Source organism: Blastocystis hominis (genome assembly GCF_000151665.1).
Source record: "Blastocystis hominis, Singapore isolate B (sub-type 7) whole genome shotgun sequence assembly, scaffold_1".
NCBI lineage: Eukaryota > Bigyra > Opalinata > Blastocystidae > Blastocystis > Blastocystis hominis.
In genome coordinates this window covers 1,381,839-1,399,346 of record NW_013171816.1, presented here as the reverse complement: position 1 = coordinate 1,399,346, position 17,508 = coordinate 1,381,839, and the positions used below count along the sequence as shown (strand labels likewise).

The following is a 17,508-nucleotide window of genomic DNA, read 5'->3' as shown; positions in this document are numbered from 1 at the left end:
TACTCCTCCAACTCCCCCAGTTATTCCAGTTCTTCCAGTTCTTCCAGCTCCTCCAGTTCTTCCTACTCCTCCAACTCCTGTTGCACCACCACCACGATTACCGGATCCAAGAGAACCAATTCCTCAAATGTATTGCCCGGTTATTGTCGACCTCAGTACTCTTTAATTCACTTTTTTGTAACACATTGTTTGTTTCAACACCGAAATGATACACATTAAATCCAATACTCAACAAACAAACAGACGAACGCCCATTCACTCAGTTGATTTCGCTTCGAAATCCTTTCGATCTCCAACAAACACATCAATACTGATCGATATTCACAAAATTCTCCTTCAAAAATCGCGAAACACTCTCGCTTTCTCTCATTTTGGGATCCGCAATGACCAATTCCAAATAGTGATTCAACTCTTCCATTCGCTTATCCAGCATCGATTTGCTCTGGAACAGCTTCACTTGCTTGGCGGGGAGTTTTAATCGACGCGCTTCATCCGGGAACTCCTTCTTCAGCAACTCGTCCATCTCTCTACGCCTTACTTTTCCCTTTCAACTCTACTTAAACTGACGGAATCGGCGGTAGATCGTCCATTTCACACGATCCTCTTCCGACGTCACTTCGATCTCATACTCCGTGTATGTCGTCCCGCTCGAAATCAGCAATTTCTTCGCCTCCACGCCTTGGTGATACGATTTCACCACCGCTCTGCTCACCGAGGACGGCGCGAGATCCATCGGCGTGACGGGCTCCACGACGGGCGTCAGCCCGGTGGTCATGAGATCTTCGTCGAGCTTTTCCTGCGTTCCAAGCAGCCAATCCTCGCTAACCAGCTCCTGCTTCATAATTCCGAGCATTCGAACCACCAAATTGGTGATTCGCTGGCTTTGGTTCTGCAGAATGGCGTGGTACAGCGAAGGAATCACCGCGGCCAGGCGCTCGTCGATCACGATCATCGAACGCGCACCGTTATCACAACTTATACTCACCTTTCGGAGGCTCTTCGAAACGCCAATCACGTGCTTGTATTTGATGACTTGTCCCACTTTGCGAGTGGTTCGATCCACCCAAACAAACCGCGAATTGCCCATCAGCAAAGCCGTTTTCGAATCGACGATCACGTGCATCATGTATTCCTCGTTCGTCGGCACTTGCGAGTTTGTTTTCGACGCTGCGAGCAGCATCTGTCCCTCTGCTAAGTACGCGTTGAACGGCGCAATGCAGTGGTCTTTGTAGATGTACCGCGGGTTGCGCAGACGCGAGATCGTCTTCTCCACCTGCGTCACGCCCTTCACTGAATCGATCACCTTCGTCGTCTGGTCCACGACGCCCACTACCGGCTTCACTACAAACCCGAGCAGTCCTTTGCCCATTCCCGTCGCTGCGCCGAGCAGTCCCTTCTTCTTCGCTCCGTTGTACGTGTCTTTAAACACGCCCGTCACGCCTTCTTTCACGCCGTAGATAATGCCGCCCTTCCCGGCCGCGCGATCGTTCTTGTATTCCTCCGACATCGTCAGCGTCGACAGCCCATCCGCCACCGTTCCCGTGATCTTCCCCACCGTGTTCATCACGCCGAACGTCGTGTTCATCAGCAGCGTCTTCGTTCCCCGGCCCAATCCTGTCGCAAAATCCTTCGGCGAGCGAACCAGACCCTGCATGGGCTCGTAGAAGAAGGCCTTCACGCCGGAAGTGATGTTCTCGGCGAGGCCGATGGGGTTTCCGAGCAGGTTGAAAGAGCCAATGATCTTGTAGAGCTGCCGAATGAGCTCTTTGACGTAGTGCATGCGGAGCCGATCGATGAGATCGTTCTGCGTCATGAAGAGATTCTCGGTGAGGAAGGAGCTCAGTTTGATCTGTGCGTTGTCCACGTTGCCGAGAAGCGCTCCGAACGTGTCGATGAGCGCTTGCAGCGGGATTAAGATCGGGATGGAGGGCAGAACGGAGGACGTGAGCGGATAGGCAGGATCGATTTTGTTCGTGAGCGTCAGCAGAAGCGGCTGGAGCTCCAACTGCTCAGCGAAGAGCGACGTGGAGTTGAGAGTGCTGTCGGGGATCAGAAGCGGTCTAAATCTGAGCGCCATGGGTGGGAAATACGCGATGAATTCGGGATAGTCGTTCAGCTTCTCGAGCGGATCCTTGGTGGAAATCTGGAGAAGATCGAGTGGGAGATCGCTGATGAACTGGAGAAGCTGGTTCAGAATGTTCGAATCGGCCGAAATCTTCATTTCCTATTCACTCAATCCATCCAAATAGAAAGTACCTGAATCAGAACGGAACAGTACTCGATGTACAGCACAGAGGGATGCGGGAGAATGATCACAGCCGCGTGCAGCCAATTCATCTTGGAAGTGTCGAACGGAGAGCCGAAGAGAACGGGGAAGCGAGCCATTTGCACCTGATTATCCACTTGGAATGTGTTCAGCATCGTCTCCGCTTCGATCTTTCCATTCTCGTACATGCTCATGTTCAGAACCATCTTGTTCAGACTCAAATAGAGAAGCTCTTCGGGCTTCTCGTTGATAATACTCAGACCGATTCCTCGCAGATTCACCGACACGTCCATCTTGATCAGCTCTTCTTCCGGATCAAACGACGACCAGCTCGTCGACAGCGAGCACGAGAACTCCGATCCCAGATAGATATCAAGTCCCACGTCGCTCTCTCGAAGGATCGGCATGTCACAAGACACCAGCAACGTGTCCTCCTCGCTCTCGTCCGATTCTTTATACACGTTGATCGTCATGATCGCTTCGCCCACCGTCACGCCTTTCGGGAAGATCAATTGCTGTCCGAACCGCGCGCACATCGCCGTGTCCGGATACTTCGCTAAGAAGTCCAGCACGTTTTCGTTGCACGAGTGCAGCAGCATGTCCAGCTCCTCAATGGTCGGCGGGATATCGCCGTCGTTCACCGCGGTGAGCACATCGCCCACCTGAATGCCCTGCTGCTCCGCCAGACTGTTGTGGTCCACCGAGTTCACGATGGTCGCGTTGCCGTTCTTTCCGAAGCCGCAGCCGAAGTTCAGCGAGTTCACGGCGAGGCGGATTTCGCGCGGACTGCCTCGCTCTTCGGAGTAGAGATCGGAGGAAACGACGGTGCGCAGAACGGAGCTGCCGATCTTGAGCGTCATGTAGCAGCCTTCCAACGTGCTGAGTCCCAGCAGCGTTTTGAGCTTGTCGATCGACACGCAGTAGTTCATCTTCGACTCCATATCGTCCGCGATCTCTTCGTTATCGAGCGACTGCAACTGCTCCAGCGAGAGCGTCGAGCCGTACGAAGAATAGCTCATGCTGAACGATCGACTGCTCGTCGGGCTCGACGAACTCGACGATCTGGACAGACTCGACAGCATTGGAGGCAGCAGCGACTGCGAAGACGACGAACTCGAAGGGGAGCGCGGACTGTACACGCCGGAATGCGTCGCACGAAGCACGTGGCGCGACGATTTCCCGGACGTCTTCGATTTCTTTTTGCTCAGCGTTCGCTCGAGATACGCCTCCATATGCAGTTTCTGCAGCGTGGTTTCGATGAGGCCCAGCTGGAGCTCGAGCTCCGCTTTCTTGAAGGCCACCTCGGCGATCTGCTGCGCCACCGTGTTCACGAAGCGCACATTCACATAGCCGATCTGTCCCGCGTCTTTCGAAGAGAAGGGGACAATGATATCGTAGAGACGGTCCTTCTCTTTGAACTGATCCAACGGGAGGACTGCGCTGCCCACTTCTTTGCGCAGCAGATCTGTGTGGAGTTCTAATGACATATCCATCTTGTCCATATCGTTCGCAATCGCGGTAAATCCGTAGTAATTCACCGTGCCTCGCTCGCTCGACGTCTCCAGGTCCTTCCCGTTCACACGCATTTGCACTTGGCCTCGCATCGACTGTCCGCCGAACGAATCGCTGTAGCTGCAAACGACCTGGAGATAGGTGAAACACGCGGAAGGAGGGATGCCAGACCCTGAGTTCTCTTGCTCTTGAATGTAATTCTGAATTGCCGTGTCGTATTTCTCCAGCGTGTCTTTCACCTCGTTGTTAATCGTCGTCAAATCGCGTCGTCTCTCGAGCAGATAATGGATCAAATTCTTCTCGGTCACTTTCGAGAAGAACTGCTTCTTGTTCACTTCTTCGATCACGATCACACGCATCGATTTCTGAATCTCCAGCGAAACGCTCAGCGTTCGTTGTGGGTCTTTGAGTTGGATGGTTCCCAGTTTTCCGGGCTTCGTGATATCCGGGGCTAACGGCGTGACGAAGCAGGAATTGGAGAGCTCGGTTCCGATTCGCTGAGTGGTGATGTGGATCTTCTGCGGGCCGTCGACGAGCGGTAACGTCCAGAGCTGCGACGAGAGCGGAGGAAGCGTGATGGCACTGCCCAACGACGAACGATCCTGTCGAATCGTGATGCTGTCCAATGCAGTGTTGTTCGAAATACAGAACGGCATGTAGTTGGGATCCTATGCGTGAAGAATTGATTCTGAGCAAACCATCTTCTTGATGAACACGTAGCACTGCGCTTTGACCATCGTGATATCCACTTGCACCACGCTGTATTCCGCGACCATCGGATCCTCCGTGTTCTCCTTCTCCCACACATCGTGCTCGCTTCGAAGCGTTCGGCATTTCTTCATCTGCAGGGACAAATGCGAGGGAACCAGCTCGAACGGCTGCGACCACTCATAGCCAAGTCCCTTGATAAAGAGCTGCAGCGAGTGCGATTTGGAAGAAGGCCAATGGAACGGAGCGTACTCCTTATTCTCCAGCGAAATCACGTTGTTGTCGTCGTCGTCCCCGACTTGGCGGAGTGAAACGGACATTCCGCTTTGATTCATGATGATGTAGAGCGGAGAGAGCGTTACGACGAGCGAGCGAGCGAAGATACCGGGAGCCCGACTAATCGAAACCGCGTAGTTCTTCTGCGGCTTCTTCTTATCCTTGGAGTCGAGCGCAATGGTGCCGAAAAAGCCCGCTGTGTTGATGCTGAAAGTCTCCGAGAAGTTGTTGTAATCGGGGAGCGTCATGTACATCGTGTCGTTCTTTTCCTTCTTCTTCACGGAGATGAGTGTCGGCATGATTCGCTCCTCCTTCGAACAGACCGTTTCCGATTTATTCTTCAACGTGACTGGATAGGAGGGAAGTTCGTAAACGTAGTCACGACATTTGTTGTCTCGCAATCTACAAGGAATGTCTCTTTCTCGACTCCATTTACATGATTGGATCGCCCGTCTTGTTGATCGCCCAATAGTCCGCGTAGACCTGAATAAACAGGGAATGATATTCATCGCATGACACCACATACGACAGATTCAGATATCTGTACTTGAACTTGTTCTCCATATGCACCGTTCCGCTCTTGCGGGAAAGCTACGCTTCATTCCGTCATCCGCTCGCTTACCGAAATCGAACAGTCGTAGGTCGAGTAATTGATCACATCGTCCTTTAGCTGCAGAGCAATTCGATAGTTGCTATCCTCGTCTAACTGCGTTTGCGTCAGCGATCCGATCTCTCCGACTCCCAATTCTCCCCGCACCAGACTTTCCTCCTTCGAAATGATCATATAGTTCAGAGGAACGGGCAGCAAGTTCTCCATTCGCGCCATATCCGCCACGGTAATCAGATAGGTTTCTCGATAATCCGCCTTGTTTTCCACATTCCGCACCATCTTCTTTCGGCACGTCAGCACGGTGAACAAGGGAGCTTCTTCCGATCCCAAGTTCACAATTCGATGTCCTTTCATGGTGAGGATCTCTTCCAGATTCAAGCAGCACGTCATTTCTCCGGCTTGGCCCAAGAACAAGCCTGTCGCGTTCGCTACATTCATCCACTGCCGCTCATTCCGCTTCAGCTGCAACGACGTGACTTCCGCGTACGCGATTTCGCTGAAACTCACTTCTTCGCCGAACCCGCAGCACAAATCGTTTCCAGAGAAGTTCTGAATGCTTACCGCAGAACACAAGTTCAGAATCTTTCTTCCCTTTTCGATGGTCGATTCGATGAACACATCGCGCGTCGTGACTCCGTTATCCAACGTGATGAAGCCAGAGAGCGTTCGATCCACTTCGCAGACGAACGGATCGAAGTTCTCCAGACTGAGCTGGATGGTTCGCGGCTGCAGCTTTCGATATGGCTTCTGATAATAGCGCAGCGTTAAGGACGGGTGAGCTGGAAGCGTAGTCACCAGCACGGAGGAATGAGAGCTCAGCGAGAGCGTGGCGGAGGGGTCCAAATACATGGACTTCACGCGAGGCTGAATCTGGATGGGAGTCGCCGAGTGGGAAGCTTGAATTGCCTTCTGCCATTCCTGTCGAATGTCTTCACTCCCGACGAACATCTCGACGTTTTCGAACGAGCAGACGGGATAGAAGATCTTCTCCTCCGAATCCACGCCCATCGTCACGTCGTCCGTGCAGAACAGCGGCTTGAAGTCCGTCTCCGTGGGAATCACGCTGTAGATCCGAAGACGCGGCGAGGTGGAGTGAATCGCACACCAGAATGTGTTCATTTGTCCCTGCACCATCAAGTTCGTGAGACCTGCAAAGATGCCGTCGTCCAGCTTTTCCGTATCGTCTCGCTTCACTCTCTTTCGCATCAATTCCGTGACTCCGTTATCATTCAGAACGTTGTATGTCATCACTTCGCCCGTGCTGTTGCGAACTCCGATGAAGAACGAGTCGCCAATCTTCTGTGCAGTATCGCTACACTCCACCAGCGCGTTCACCGAACTCAGAACGGCTTTGATGAACGAGGCAGAGAGGTTTAGATTCATTAGTTCGGGTGTGGTCAGCACGACTTTCATAATCGCAGCCGATCCCTCTTTCGAAGCAGAAGCAGAAGCAGAAACAGATGATGAAGAAGCAGTCAATCGCTGAATCTATTCCATGATTCACCAAAAAAACACTTACAATGCGATCTCGTTTCTCTTGATTCACTTGCAGCTTCAAATCCCATTTTTCCAAAACAGGCTCCCAAACTGTTAGCTGGACATTATAATACTCAGCCACCATCCAGAAGCCGAAATCCATCTTCGAATCATTCTCCGTCATCACGATATCGCCTCCAACATCTCCGACCTTCATCATCATAATCGGAATCTCGTAATCGCTCGTGTCATTCACCACCGTAATCGAAAACGAATTCAACATCACTTTGAAGTTCAAAAGCAGCTCGCGCGCCTGCTTCGGCTCCACCAGCTCCTTTTCCATCTTTTCGATCGGCTTCTGCTCTTTCTTCTCCTTCATTCGCTCTCTCACTTCGAAGGGAAGCAAGTTCATGTACGCGTTCATGAGGAGTTTCACGTCCACAACGCCAATTCGTAACTCCACATCATGATTCGTCATGAGCGTTCCCTTCAGATCGGAGAAGTTATTCAGCGAGTGAACGTTCACGTTGATATCAAACGGCGAGAGCGCGTCCATCAGGCCCGGAGGCGGAAGAACCACATCGGAAGGGTGCGAGCGGCAGCAGCGAATGTCGCTGACTCGAACGGCAGCATCCACGTTCTGCAGAGGAGAGATGGCCGCACTGGCCGACACGGCGAGCGAGACGATGAAAGAGGACGAGTCCGCCTTCGAGGGGTCTTCGATGATGTAGAGAACGGGATTTTCCATTCGCAAATCGGCAGAAATGTGCGGACCGAATGGCGGTTTGTCTTTCTTCGCTTCCTGCTCTTCCTGCGCGTTGTTCTCTTCGACTTCCGGTTCTTTTGACTCGATTTCACCTTCCGCCTCCAATCTCGCTCTTTCCTTCTCCTTCTCCCTTTCCCTTTCCCTTTCTCTCTTTCGCTGCTCCAACTCTTCGATCTTGATGTCCTTCACCATGTTCTGCAGAATATCCACGATATCGAAGATCCACGGCGTGGCGATCAAACGCATCGAGCCCACCGCGACCGAAGCCTGAATGTCCTGTACCACGTTTTCTCCCTTTCCATACAGCGGCTCCAACTCCTTAAACGTGCGAATATCGCGGTTGGTGACGCTGACTAGCGCAGAAATCGCGGGTTTCGAATGAGCTCCGAACGAAAGAGGTACGCGGTAGGCCGAATCGATCGAAGTTGTCGAGCGCGTGTCCGTGAACACGACGTGCGACAGCGAAAGACCGGCGGAGAGTTCGGTCTTTCGGAGATTGAGCGACGCCTGAATCACGCCGATATCGATCGAGGAGATCGAGTTCTTGAGCGTTCCCATCTGGTTGTAGATTTCCTGACCAACAATCTGCGAGTCGTAGCCTTCGGTTCCGCTCAGCAGCTCCAAGCAAACGCCGTCGAACGAGAACTGCGCGCGGAGGAACTTCCCAAACACCACTTCGTCCTCCTTCGCTTCCTCCTCGACCGTTAGAAGCTCCGGCAGGCCGCTCAATCGCTTGCTTCGACGCGGCATTCGTCTTGCCGACGATGGCGTTGGAGAAACCGATGGTCTTTTGGCTTCTTTTTCTTTTTCTTTGGGAACGATCTCGTCTTCCATCACGACCGCAGTTTCCTTGAAGTTTCCATTCATAATATGAGCGAAGAGAGTTAGCTGCCGCTCGTTCATCGTCAAGGCCATCTTGGTAATCTGAGCGTTCACTTCGGCTTGATTTGCGATGACCGCCACGACGGAGAGATCAATACCTCCAAGAAGAGCCAGCGAGGAAACACCCGAAGCAGAAGCAATGTGGGTCGAAGCCTTCATTTGGGTAATGGCGATGCGCACAGTGTTTAGTGTGGACTTCACGGACGAACGATCGACCTGATTGGAATCGGGGAAACGATGCAATGCTTGATTCTGCACACTGAAACGCCCCATTTCAAAAGTAGCCATTTCCTGCGAATCCGAAGCCACAGGGAGTGAAATCTGGAAGTTATTCACCACGACGTTGATGAGAGGAAGCTCGAAGGGGACATCCTCCAGCTTCTTTTGGTCCATAATCAAATAGTTCTTGCCGAGCAGGAGAATGGACTCTCGAATGCTGTCCTTCAGTGAGATCGTTTTTGCTTGCGTTGACTCCGTCGGCTCGGTTTTCGATTTGGCATCTTCTTCTTCTTCTTCATCGTCGATGGATTCTTCGATCGTTTCGAGTTTGGGCATTGGAACCATCGACGCAGACGACGCCTCATTTTCCTCTTTCGATTTCTTGCTCAGCAGCGCCAAGCCATCAGCGATCGGTCCTGCAAGGAAGTAATGCTTCAACTCGTCGATGTATCGCATCCGAATCGAAACCGAAGGCGCGCAGATCGTACCCGAAATCGCCATCGGATATCCCGGATAGCTCGGATAGCGCACGTCGGAATACAGCGTGCACGAAAGTGCGATGAACGCCGACTGATCCTCTGTGCGAAGAATGGACAGAATCGGAGAGTGGTAACCGCATCCCTCGCTCATATCCCAAACCGAAATGTCTTCGAGACCTCCCGCAACGGCGACCAATGCTGGAGAGACGGTGAATGAAAAATCGACTCCAGTGATGCTCGCGTAGAGAAGAGGGAGGCCCCGATCGGTGACGAGCAGCATGTTGACACTTCCGAGCTTCAGTATAACCTTCACTTGCTTTTTCTCCCAGTCCGCTGGGAGCGGCTTCGACTGCTCCGCTTTCGCTAAATTGCGGCTTTTGCTTGTGATGAGCTCTGCGGCGCGAGAAGACACCGAGACCTGATCACTGTCGGGAGCGGCGGAGGAAACCGAGGAAGAAGAGCTGAGAGAACGACGATGCTTCGCAGGAGCGACTTCATGGGTCGGTTTGGTAACCTCTCCTTCGAGAATGGGGGCGATGAATCGAAGCAGATGATAAATCGTGGGACGATACACCATTACTACACATCATCCAATCCAGTCCTTGATTCCTACCACTCAGAACACCAAAGATCAACTCCACTCGCACGTCACTTTCCGCTTTGGAGTAGTCGGGAGACGCTTCGTTCACGATTCCCACATTCACTTTCACGAGTTTGGAGTCTTCCTCGGGACAGATCTCTCCCTTTTTATTGACCGGCTGCGAGAGCACGAGGTACTTGTTCGTTCGGCGCGAGGCCGTTTGGATGCAGTCCAGCACTTCGATCTTGTGCAGACTCACACGCACGTCGACATCGTACGTTCGCGTCTCCACACACACGTTCAGTCCCGCAACTGTGCTGTCCACGATCTTCGTGTGCTCATTGGCCGACGACACCTCCTCGATCAGAACGTTCACTCCCTCAAACGTAGCGTTCAGCGAGAGAATCCGATTCCGCTGGAGCAATCGCTGCTCTTCTTCCGAATAAATGCTTTCGATCCGCTCTTCCGATTTCTGCTCGTCCTTCGCAGTGCTGTCGATCTCTCTTCGATTGGCCGCGGCCAGCGTGTTGCTCACCAGGATCTTGGCTTCCTCCGTGAGACCCGAGAAATCCACGTGACTGTTCGCGATAATCTCGGAGACATTCGCGAGCACAGAGAAGAGATAGCGAGTCAGACTAATGCATTTCGTTTTCGTGAGTCGGACGTGGATCATATTCATATTCGCTTGAATCAGGGTCGTGGCGAACTCAGCCGTCGACGGCGAAATGCTCAGTCCGATCTGGCACTGCACATCGAAATTATCCACCACGCACAAGTCGAATTTCTGCTGCACGTCGGTGCGCGCCCAATCCGCATGTTGGTTCGTCATGAGTACGCTCATTCGCATCACACTCACATCGATCCGATCGTAAATGTTCTCTTCCGAGAGCTCTTCGTCCACGCTCACTCGCCGAGGATCGCTGAACACACGGAGATCTCCGCATCGCACCACCAGCGACTGCGTGTGCGTTACGTCTTCCCGGATATCTTCGGGAATGATCATGTGCAGTGCGCCCATAAACACGTCCAGCCCAACCGTCTTGTGCGAAAGAACCTCCTTGCTGGCCTTCAGTCGAAGCTTGTTGCTGGAGGAGAGCTGCGAGTAGATCGAGCTGGCTGACGCGCTGAGCGCCGCAAAGTTGAGTTTGGCGAGCTCGGGAATGAAAAATGCGGCCAGTTCCATCACGCACGCAGTGTTGGCCACGACACAGAGCGGAAGCGTCTGCAGCTTGACTGTGACGTCCACGTCCTTCTGAAGCGAAGGAAGCTCCACAGCCATTTGGAGGAAGGGGAGAGAGCGCTCTTGCGTGTACAGCCCTTCAGGAAGGAACCGAGTCACGCTGTTGGTATCAACCAGAGCGTCTTGCTCGGTATAGACGAGATACGGCCATTTCTCGCTCTGCTGCGATCCGTTCTCCACACGCAGACCTTCGATGCAGGAATACACCTGCATGTACTTCTTCATTTTGGTCACCTGCACGCCGAGCTGCTCCAAAGAACACACCAGGAGCGAGGAATGCTGTGTGGTCAGCACGATTCCCATCTTGGGAATGCGGAGCTGCGCGGTGAGCTGGATGTCGGTGGGCCGTCCTCCTTCCCACGGAGACATTTCGTTCGGCTGAATATCGAACTCAGCGAGCAACTGGAGTTTCTTCGCCTCGTCCCATTGCAGATCTTCCTCGGTAATCCCGTCCTCTTCCGTCTCGATTTGCTTCTTTTTGAACAGGTTTCGGATAAAGCCCTTCTCTTTCTTCGGCTCCTTCGCCGCCTTCTTCTTTTTGATCTGCGCTTCGTGCTCTGTTTCCTGAAGCGCGATCTTCCGGAACAGAAGAATATTCTCGAGACTTAGCTTGCTTTCAAGCTTCTCTAATCGCTGGATCGTTTTCGGATCCTTCTTCATCAAGTCTTTATCCTGACTCTTCAGTTTGTACAATTCGATATATTCCGCTCGCAGCTTCTTGAATCGCACGTAGTCATCCCATCCCTTATTTGCGCGTTTCTTCGCGTTCTCCCACATCACCGACTTGATCGCAAACTGCCACCACTTCCGAGGGTTCGATTCCGGATCGTCTTCCTGCGGCTTAAACTGCTTATACCGCGCTCGAAGCGTCTGCGTGTTCAGCGAGCTGATAAACCCGAGCATATCGCGATACTGCTTCTGATCCAACTGCACCATCACTTGATTGATATCTCCGGAGATCTCCATGATCGGGTTCGGCCGATTCGACACGTCCCAGCATCGATAGCAGAAATCCTCGGCCACTTTCAGAGCGTTGTCGTAGTACATTCCGGGATATTCCGCCTCCAAATGAGCGCGCATCAACGCCCATTCCTGCTCCGCGGTGCGGCCTCGCACTTCATCTTCGCGGACATGCTTGTACGCGTCCACTAACCGCTTGGTCTCACTCACTTTCTCGGACCATTGCAGGGTCTGCAACACTTCCGCGATCGCGACCGACACTTCCGGCTTGCGAAGCTCCACTTTGCGGATGTCCGCGTTGGTCAGCAGAGACAGAGAGATCGGATCGATGATCCAGTGCGTTGGGTACAAGCCACGCTTCTCGCTGGGCACGGAGGCTGCGTCGGAGAAGGCAAGAGTCATTTCCTTTTGGATGGATTCCGCGTTTTTGGTTTGGATCTGCATGGATTCGTCGAAGTCCCAATAGATGCCAAAACGACTCAGCTCCACCTTCTTTTGCATCACGCCTGGCAAAAGATCGCCGCTCTTTTTCTGTTCTGGAGAGAAGAGATAGAGCTTTTCCAGAATTAGACCAGCAGCGAAATCATGTCCTGGACAAGAGGAATGGTCTTCAAAACGGATGTGGACACGGTTGATGCTTAATTGAAGGTTATCAATAATTTTGGCGATAAGTCGAGCCATCGTCGAATTGTCGTTTTTGGCGGATAGTTCCTCATTCATGCGGACCTCGTTATCTTCAATAGCCTACATCAGATACTATAAAAAGAATTTTACAGCAAGCTGTTCTTTCTTTCGATTCTGCGCGTTCTCTAATTCTTGCTTTTCGTCATACTTTAACTCGGACTTGGGACAAGCGATCACAAAAACATCATCTATTTGGATCTGGGTTGCGCTCTTGCTAAGCTTCTTCCAAGGAATCTGTCGATTCAGATGCTACACAGGACCTACTTTTAACTTGAGTGTTCCCACGAATCCTTCCTTCACTTGGATGGGTAAATTGAGAAAATCCAAGGCTTCGGTTTTTACACGCTATAAGGTGAAAACTACCACGTGTATCCATACCAAATTCTTGAGTTCCACATCACCTTTCCACAAGGATAACTTCAGATCCTTTCTTGAAATACCCTCAAGATAATCACCAAGATAAGTTGATAATAGAGTACTTACAATATCTTCAAACATATATATGGTAAAAAGTCGGGAAAATTATAAGAAAAGCTACTGGAATCGTGTTTTTCATCAAACAATCACACTATTTCTTTTGTCCAGACGAATACATCACAATCGCTATGATTACGAGAACACAACCGCAAATATAATTGCTTGTAATCACAAAATCGAACAAGAACACCGAGAGGAACGTGCTCACTACAATCGAAGCAGCGTTCCCGAAAGCCTTTATTATATTATCCGCATACTTTAGCACCATCGCGATAATCAAACCGCCGATCGCTAAAAGGATCACTGCGAGCCACGCCCAGAATGAGTATCCCTTAAAGAAGTTAGAGGGTATTAATAACCTCCAGTCTTTGAAGACAATACCCAAAACGCCCGACAGGATACTAAACAGCGCCAACCAAATGTTTCGGGACCAGACCGAGAACTTATTATCCTTAAATAGCTTCTCCATGAATACTCCAGCGAAACCAGAGGTACAGCAAAAGACAAGCACTGAGAACAGACCAAGTACCATATTCGTGTTTTCTGATAGATCTGCACTCGACCCAGATCTCATATTCACCAAGACTAAGCCTACTCCCAAGATAAACAGAGAAAGCCATTGGAAGCTCGAGATCTGCTTCTTCAGGAAAGTCACACTGAATATTGCAGCGGTAATGAGCTTTAACTGAGAACACACTTGAAATACTGCAGCATCCAAATTTGATATTGCCAGATACATGAAGTTGTTTTGAATTGTATAGAGAAGTGCAGGAACGGCGTGGAGCAGTACATCGCGTTGATGGTTCGTTCTCTCCAGTTCCAATTGCCCATAGGCTTTCCTCAAGCCTCCCTTCTCTGATGACAACAGCAAAAACGACATAATCAGCTTGAACACCTCTCCTAACAAGACGGCTGTGTTCGAATCATACTTACTGTCTTCTCTTGTTCTTGCATATCGCATGCAGAGAATCTGGGCGCTGGTGAAGAAAACCAGTAATACCAAACTCACATACTTCATTTTCTGCTCAAAACTAAGTCTTGAGCTTGCCTTCTTCGGATTCATTGCGTAAAAGGAAAGGGAGCAGAGAAAATACAATACAATGAAGATCGGGAGGTATTCTGACAAGTGGGTATTTGAATTGAATTGTATTTAGAGAATAATGTATATCATTCTGATTCAAATGTTGCTTTATGCACTCTGATAGGAATTGCTATTGGCTGTGATTTTTGTGAACTATTAAGAAGGATTATCCGATTTTAGTTTCTCATTTGTCTTTATTCCATTGATAATCAAATATACTCTAGGATAAATACATACGGATAAGCTAGAAATAACACTTCACAATACGAAAAAGGATGAATGGATAAAAACGAACTAAATCATTGAACAAAGGAGTGCAATAGCAAAATACCACATGATAGATATCACTATTTCCCATTCCTTACTCATACCTAATCAAAAAGCAAAACAATTGATTGACCCCAAAACAGATTCATAAATACAATAAACTACAAGCCAAAATGTGAGGTCCTATAGTGTAATGGTTATCACTCAGGACTTTGAATTCTGCGATCCGGGTTCAAGCCCCGGTAGGACCTGCATTTTTATTCTTTTTTTGATTCAATCGATTTTGTCCAAATGAAGAAGAATAAGAAATTCACATCACATTACATCACATCCAATTGACAATCGCTTATGTATAGAACAAACACACCTCCAAACCAGAATTATCTTTTTGTATCACTATCATTCTGGTTGTTCTCAAAGAACATAAAGTCAATGAGGAACACCGCACCTAGAAGAAGCATCTTGTCGTACACAGTTGCATCAGGAGGAAATTGAAGGATGAAAGAATCAGCATCCGTAAACAGCTCCTCCGCCGCTCCAGACCAGATCTTCTTAATAAACCCACTCGACTGCGTTTCTCCCTTTAAAATATCGAAAGTGACTCTACATCTCATCCTCCCGCATCATCCCTACTCCGCGCAAGGGCCGCAGGGGCAAGTACAGAACTTTCCCCACTGGCAGCAGTCTCCATGGATTGACATAACGGGCATGTCTTCGTGGTTGTAGATGGTAAACTCGTCGCTGCAGCAGGTGAACCGGTTGTGCACCGATCCGATCTTGTTATCCGCGCCATCATAGATGTGCAGCTCTGGGAGGAAGAAGCAGCAGCACACTACACCTCAGAACACTTCTAGAAAATCGACCTTGACACTTGAACGGTCGCTCCAGCTTCATAACTACTTGGCCGTCTGGGCTGCAAATCGTCATGTTGAATGCACGCATACTGCCACAGCACTGGCGCTGGAGGCAGTCCGAGCTCTCGTGAGCAGAGAAATAGGGCTGCTGGTTGCTTCCACGCACGCAATCCGCACCCGTCAAAAACACATCATACTTATTCTCGGTCTCGAAGCCAGTAACTAGCTCAAGAACTTCAACGCGCTGTTTAATGTACAGCCCTCCAACTACATTTAAGATCAGACGGCAATCCTACAATTATTCAAAACATCGAGATGCTTTCCGAAATCAGCTACAGAGGGACCTGACGGGTCATACTGACTCGGAACGGGTGCAAACTTCGGATCGATAGCGCCATTAGGACCCACAGGTACCATAGGTACCATAGGTTGGGCGGGTTGGCCCTGATAAACAGGCTGTCCTGGATAAACAGGCTGTCCTGGATAAACAGGCTGAACAGGCTGAACAGGCTGCATGGGCTGCATGGGCTGCATAGGTTGCATAGGTTGCATGGGCTGCATGGGCTGCATGGGCTGTCCGGGTTGCATAGGAGGTAAGGGCTGGCCAGGTTGAGCGGGTTGCATAGGAATGGCGGCTGCGGGAATAGGTCCAGTTGCTTGGTTATTCACTTCATTTGGTGTATTTACGGGAGAGGTTGAAACAGGTTGCATCGAATAAAAAAATGAAATACTTTAAAAACGTCTTTCTTTGAGCCATGATATAATCGCGGATATTGGACATTAATGACTATTAAGTCAACAAAACGAATTCGGTCGCCTTGTTTATTATAAACCATTGTACTGGGAAAAACCGCACCAAGTCTGGCTCTTCAACAAATTACCATCTTCTTAAAACCACGTGAATATACCCACTTCCAAAGCAAAAACCTATTTCCCCCTTAGAGATGCTTAGCAACAACCGTTAGAATTGATAATAAGAAAGGGTGTGTTGAAATAAGAGAAATGATAATACTTAATATTCAAATGCCCACATGCAATTTGAATCGACTTATCAATCGCCGTTATCCATCAATCATATAGCTAAGTTTCTTGGAATTCACGAAACACTAAAGATAACACTAATAATGAACCTCTCTAGTATCCAATCAAGAACATTCTTCATAAAATTTAAAAATAAAGACAGTTTTCAAGTATACAATCCATATCAATACAAAATGCAAAGAATTGAGTTTCTCACTCATCATGGAATGTGCTTTCAATATATCTCATCCAGCAATATATTAGTCTATCTTCATTACAAATATGAATCATGTATCACAATAGTTAGAACTCCATAATTTGGTACTTCATGATCCAATAAGACTATAATATATTTATATTTATATAGTATATAGATTAGATAACCGATATTTACCATTCTTTTACCCATCGGTTCCATCAACTAGAATTCACATTTGCATGTACAGGATAAATCCTTACATAGAATTTCCTTTTAAAAAGTCAATTCTAAAGCAAAAGTATACAAAGACTCCAATTATTCCAGCATCAACTCCATTTTTCACATATTACGACTATTCCCAGAAAGGAGTCATCGCACCTTGTTGTGGATTAGGTTAATTACCCCAAGAAACATTCCGTTCAATCAAGATAACACATACACACTCACAGTAAACGATTCCACATAAATACAATGCAATCCTAAGCCTATTCTCATCGTAATATCAATCCACTTATCCATCGCAGTGTTTCACTTCGACCTACTTGTGATTACTTTCACAATTTAATCATCCAAATGGATTGATCTCATATTCGCAGTAAAACAACTTTTAAAAACACACTGTTATACAAAACTAAAAGAAACAGTTTGTATAACACCTCCCGCTTTGTTATATAACAATGACTTCTCCTATTTATAACATACATACACTACCACCACCAACAACAAAGAGAAATAACTGAGTATTTCGAAAAGTACGTAAATATAAAAGCAAAAAATTGGTCTACGTGAGGCTCGAACTCACGACCTTTTGCGTGTAAAGCAAACGTGATAACCACTACACTAGTAGGCCTTCTCTTTATTTTGGCAAATATCATATATAATATTCCATTCCACCAGTATTTGGCAATGGCATCATTCCACACATGGTCAATCGCTCTACAGACAGCTGGGA

At 49.1% G+C, this 17,508-nt stretch overlaps 4 protein-coding genes; all 4 read right to left on the bottom strand.

The window, feature by feature from the left end:
* Window positions 1-553: 553 nt before the first annotated feature.
* GSBLH_T00001085001 (uncharacterized protein) lies at window positions 554-2,221 on the bottom strand (the record flags this gene model as incomplete). The annotated part of the gene is made up of 1 exon (XM_013039421.1): window positions 554-2,221. The coding sequence occupies one exon, from the start codon at window positions 2,219-2,221 to the stop codon at window positions 554-556; it is 1,668 nt and encodes a 555-aa protein (XP_012894875.1).
* A 5,629-nt stretch (window positions 2,222-7,850) lies between these two features.
* Window positions 7,851-13,156, bottom strand: GSBLH_T00006196001 (uncharacterized protein; the record flags this gene model as incomplete). Its single annotated transcript, XM_013039420.1, is given in 6 exon segments — window positions 7,851-7,881; window positions 7,919-9,773; window positions 9,808-12,718; window positions 12,749-12,907; window positions 12,923-13,003; window positions 13,037-13,156. 6 exon segments carry the CDS (start codon window positions 13,154-13,156, stop codon window positions 7,851-7,853), a joined length of 5,157 nt encoding a protein of 1,718 aa, XP_012894874.1.
* Window positions 13,157-13,226: 70 nt separating this feature from the next.
* On the bottom strand, window positions 13,227-14,198 carry GSBLH_T00001084001 (uncharacterized protein; the record flags this gene model as incomplete). The annotated part of the gene is made up of 1 exon (XM_013039419.1): window positions 13,227-14,198. The coding sequence occupies one exon, from the start codon at window positions 14,196-14,198 to the stop codon at window positions 13,227-13,229; it is 972 nt and encodes a 323-aa protein (XP_012894873.1).
* A 653-nt stretch (window positions 14,199-14,851) lies between these two features.
* On the bottom strand, window positions 14,852-16,060 carry GSBLH_T00001083001 (uncharacterized protein). XM_013039418.1 has 4 exons: window positions 15,634-16,060; window positions 15,347-15,604; window positions 15,117-15,315; window positions 14,852-15,086 (listed from the first exon to the last, which is right to left on the bottom strand). Exons 1-4 carry the CDS (start codon window positions 15,752-15,754, stop codon window positions 14,864-14,866), a joined length of 801 nt encoding a protein of 266 aa, XP_012894872.1. The 5' UTR covers window positions 15,755-16,060; the 3' UTR covers window positions 14,852-14,863.
* Window positions 16,061-17,508: the final 1,448 nt, after the last annotated feature.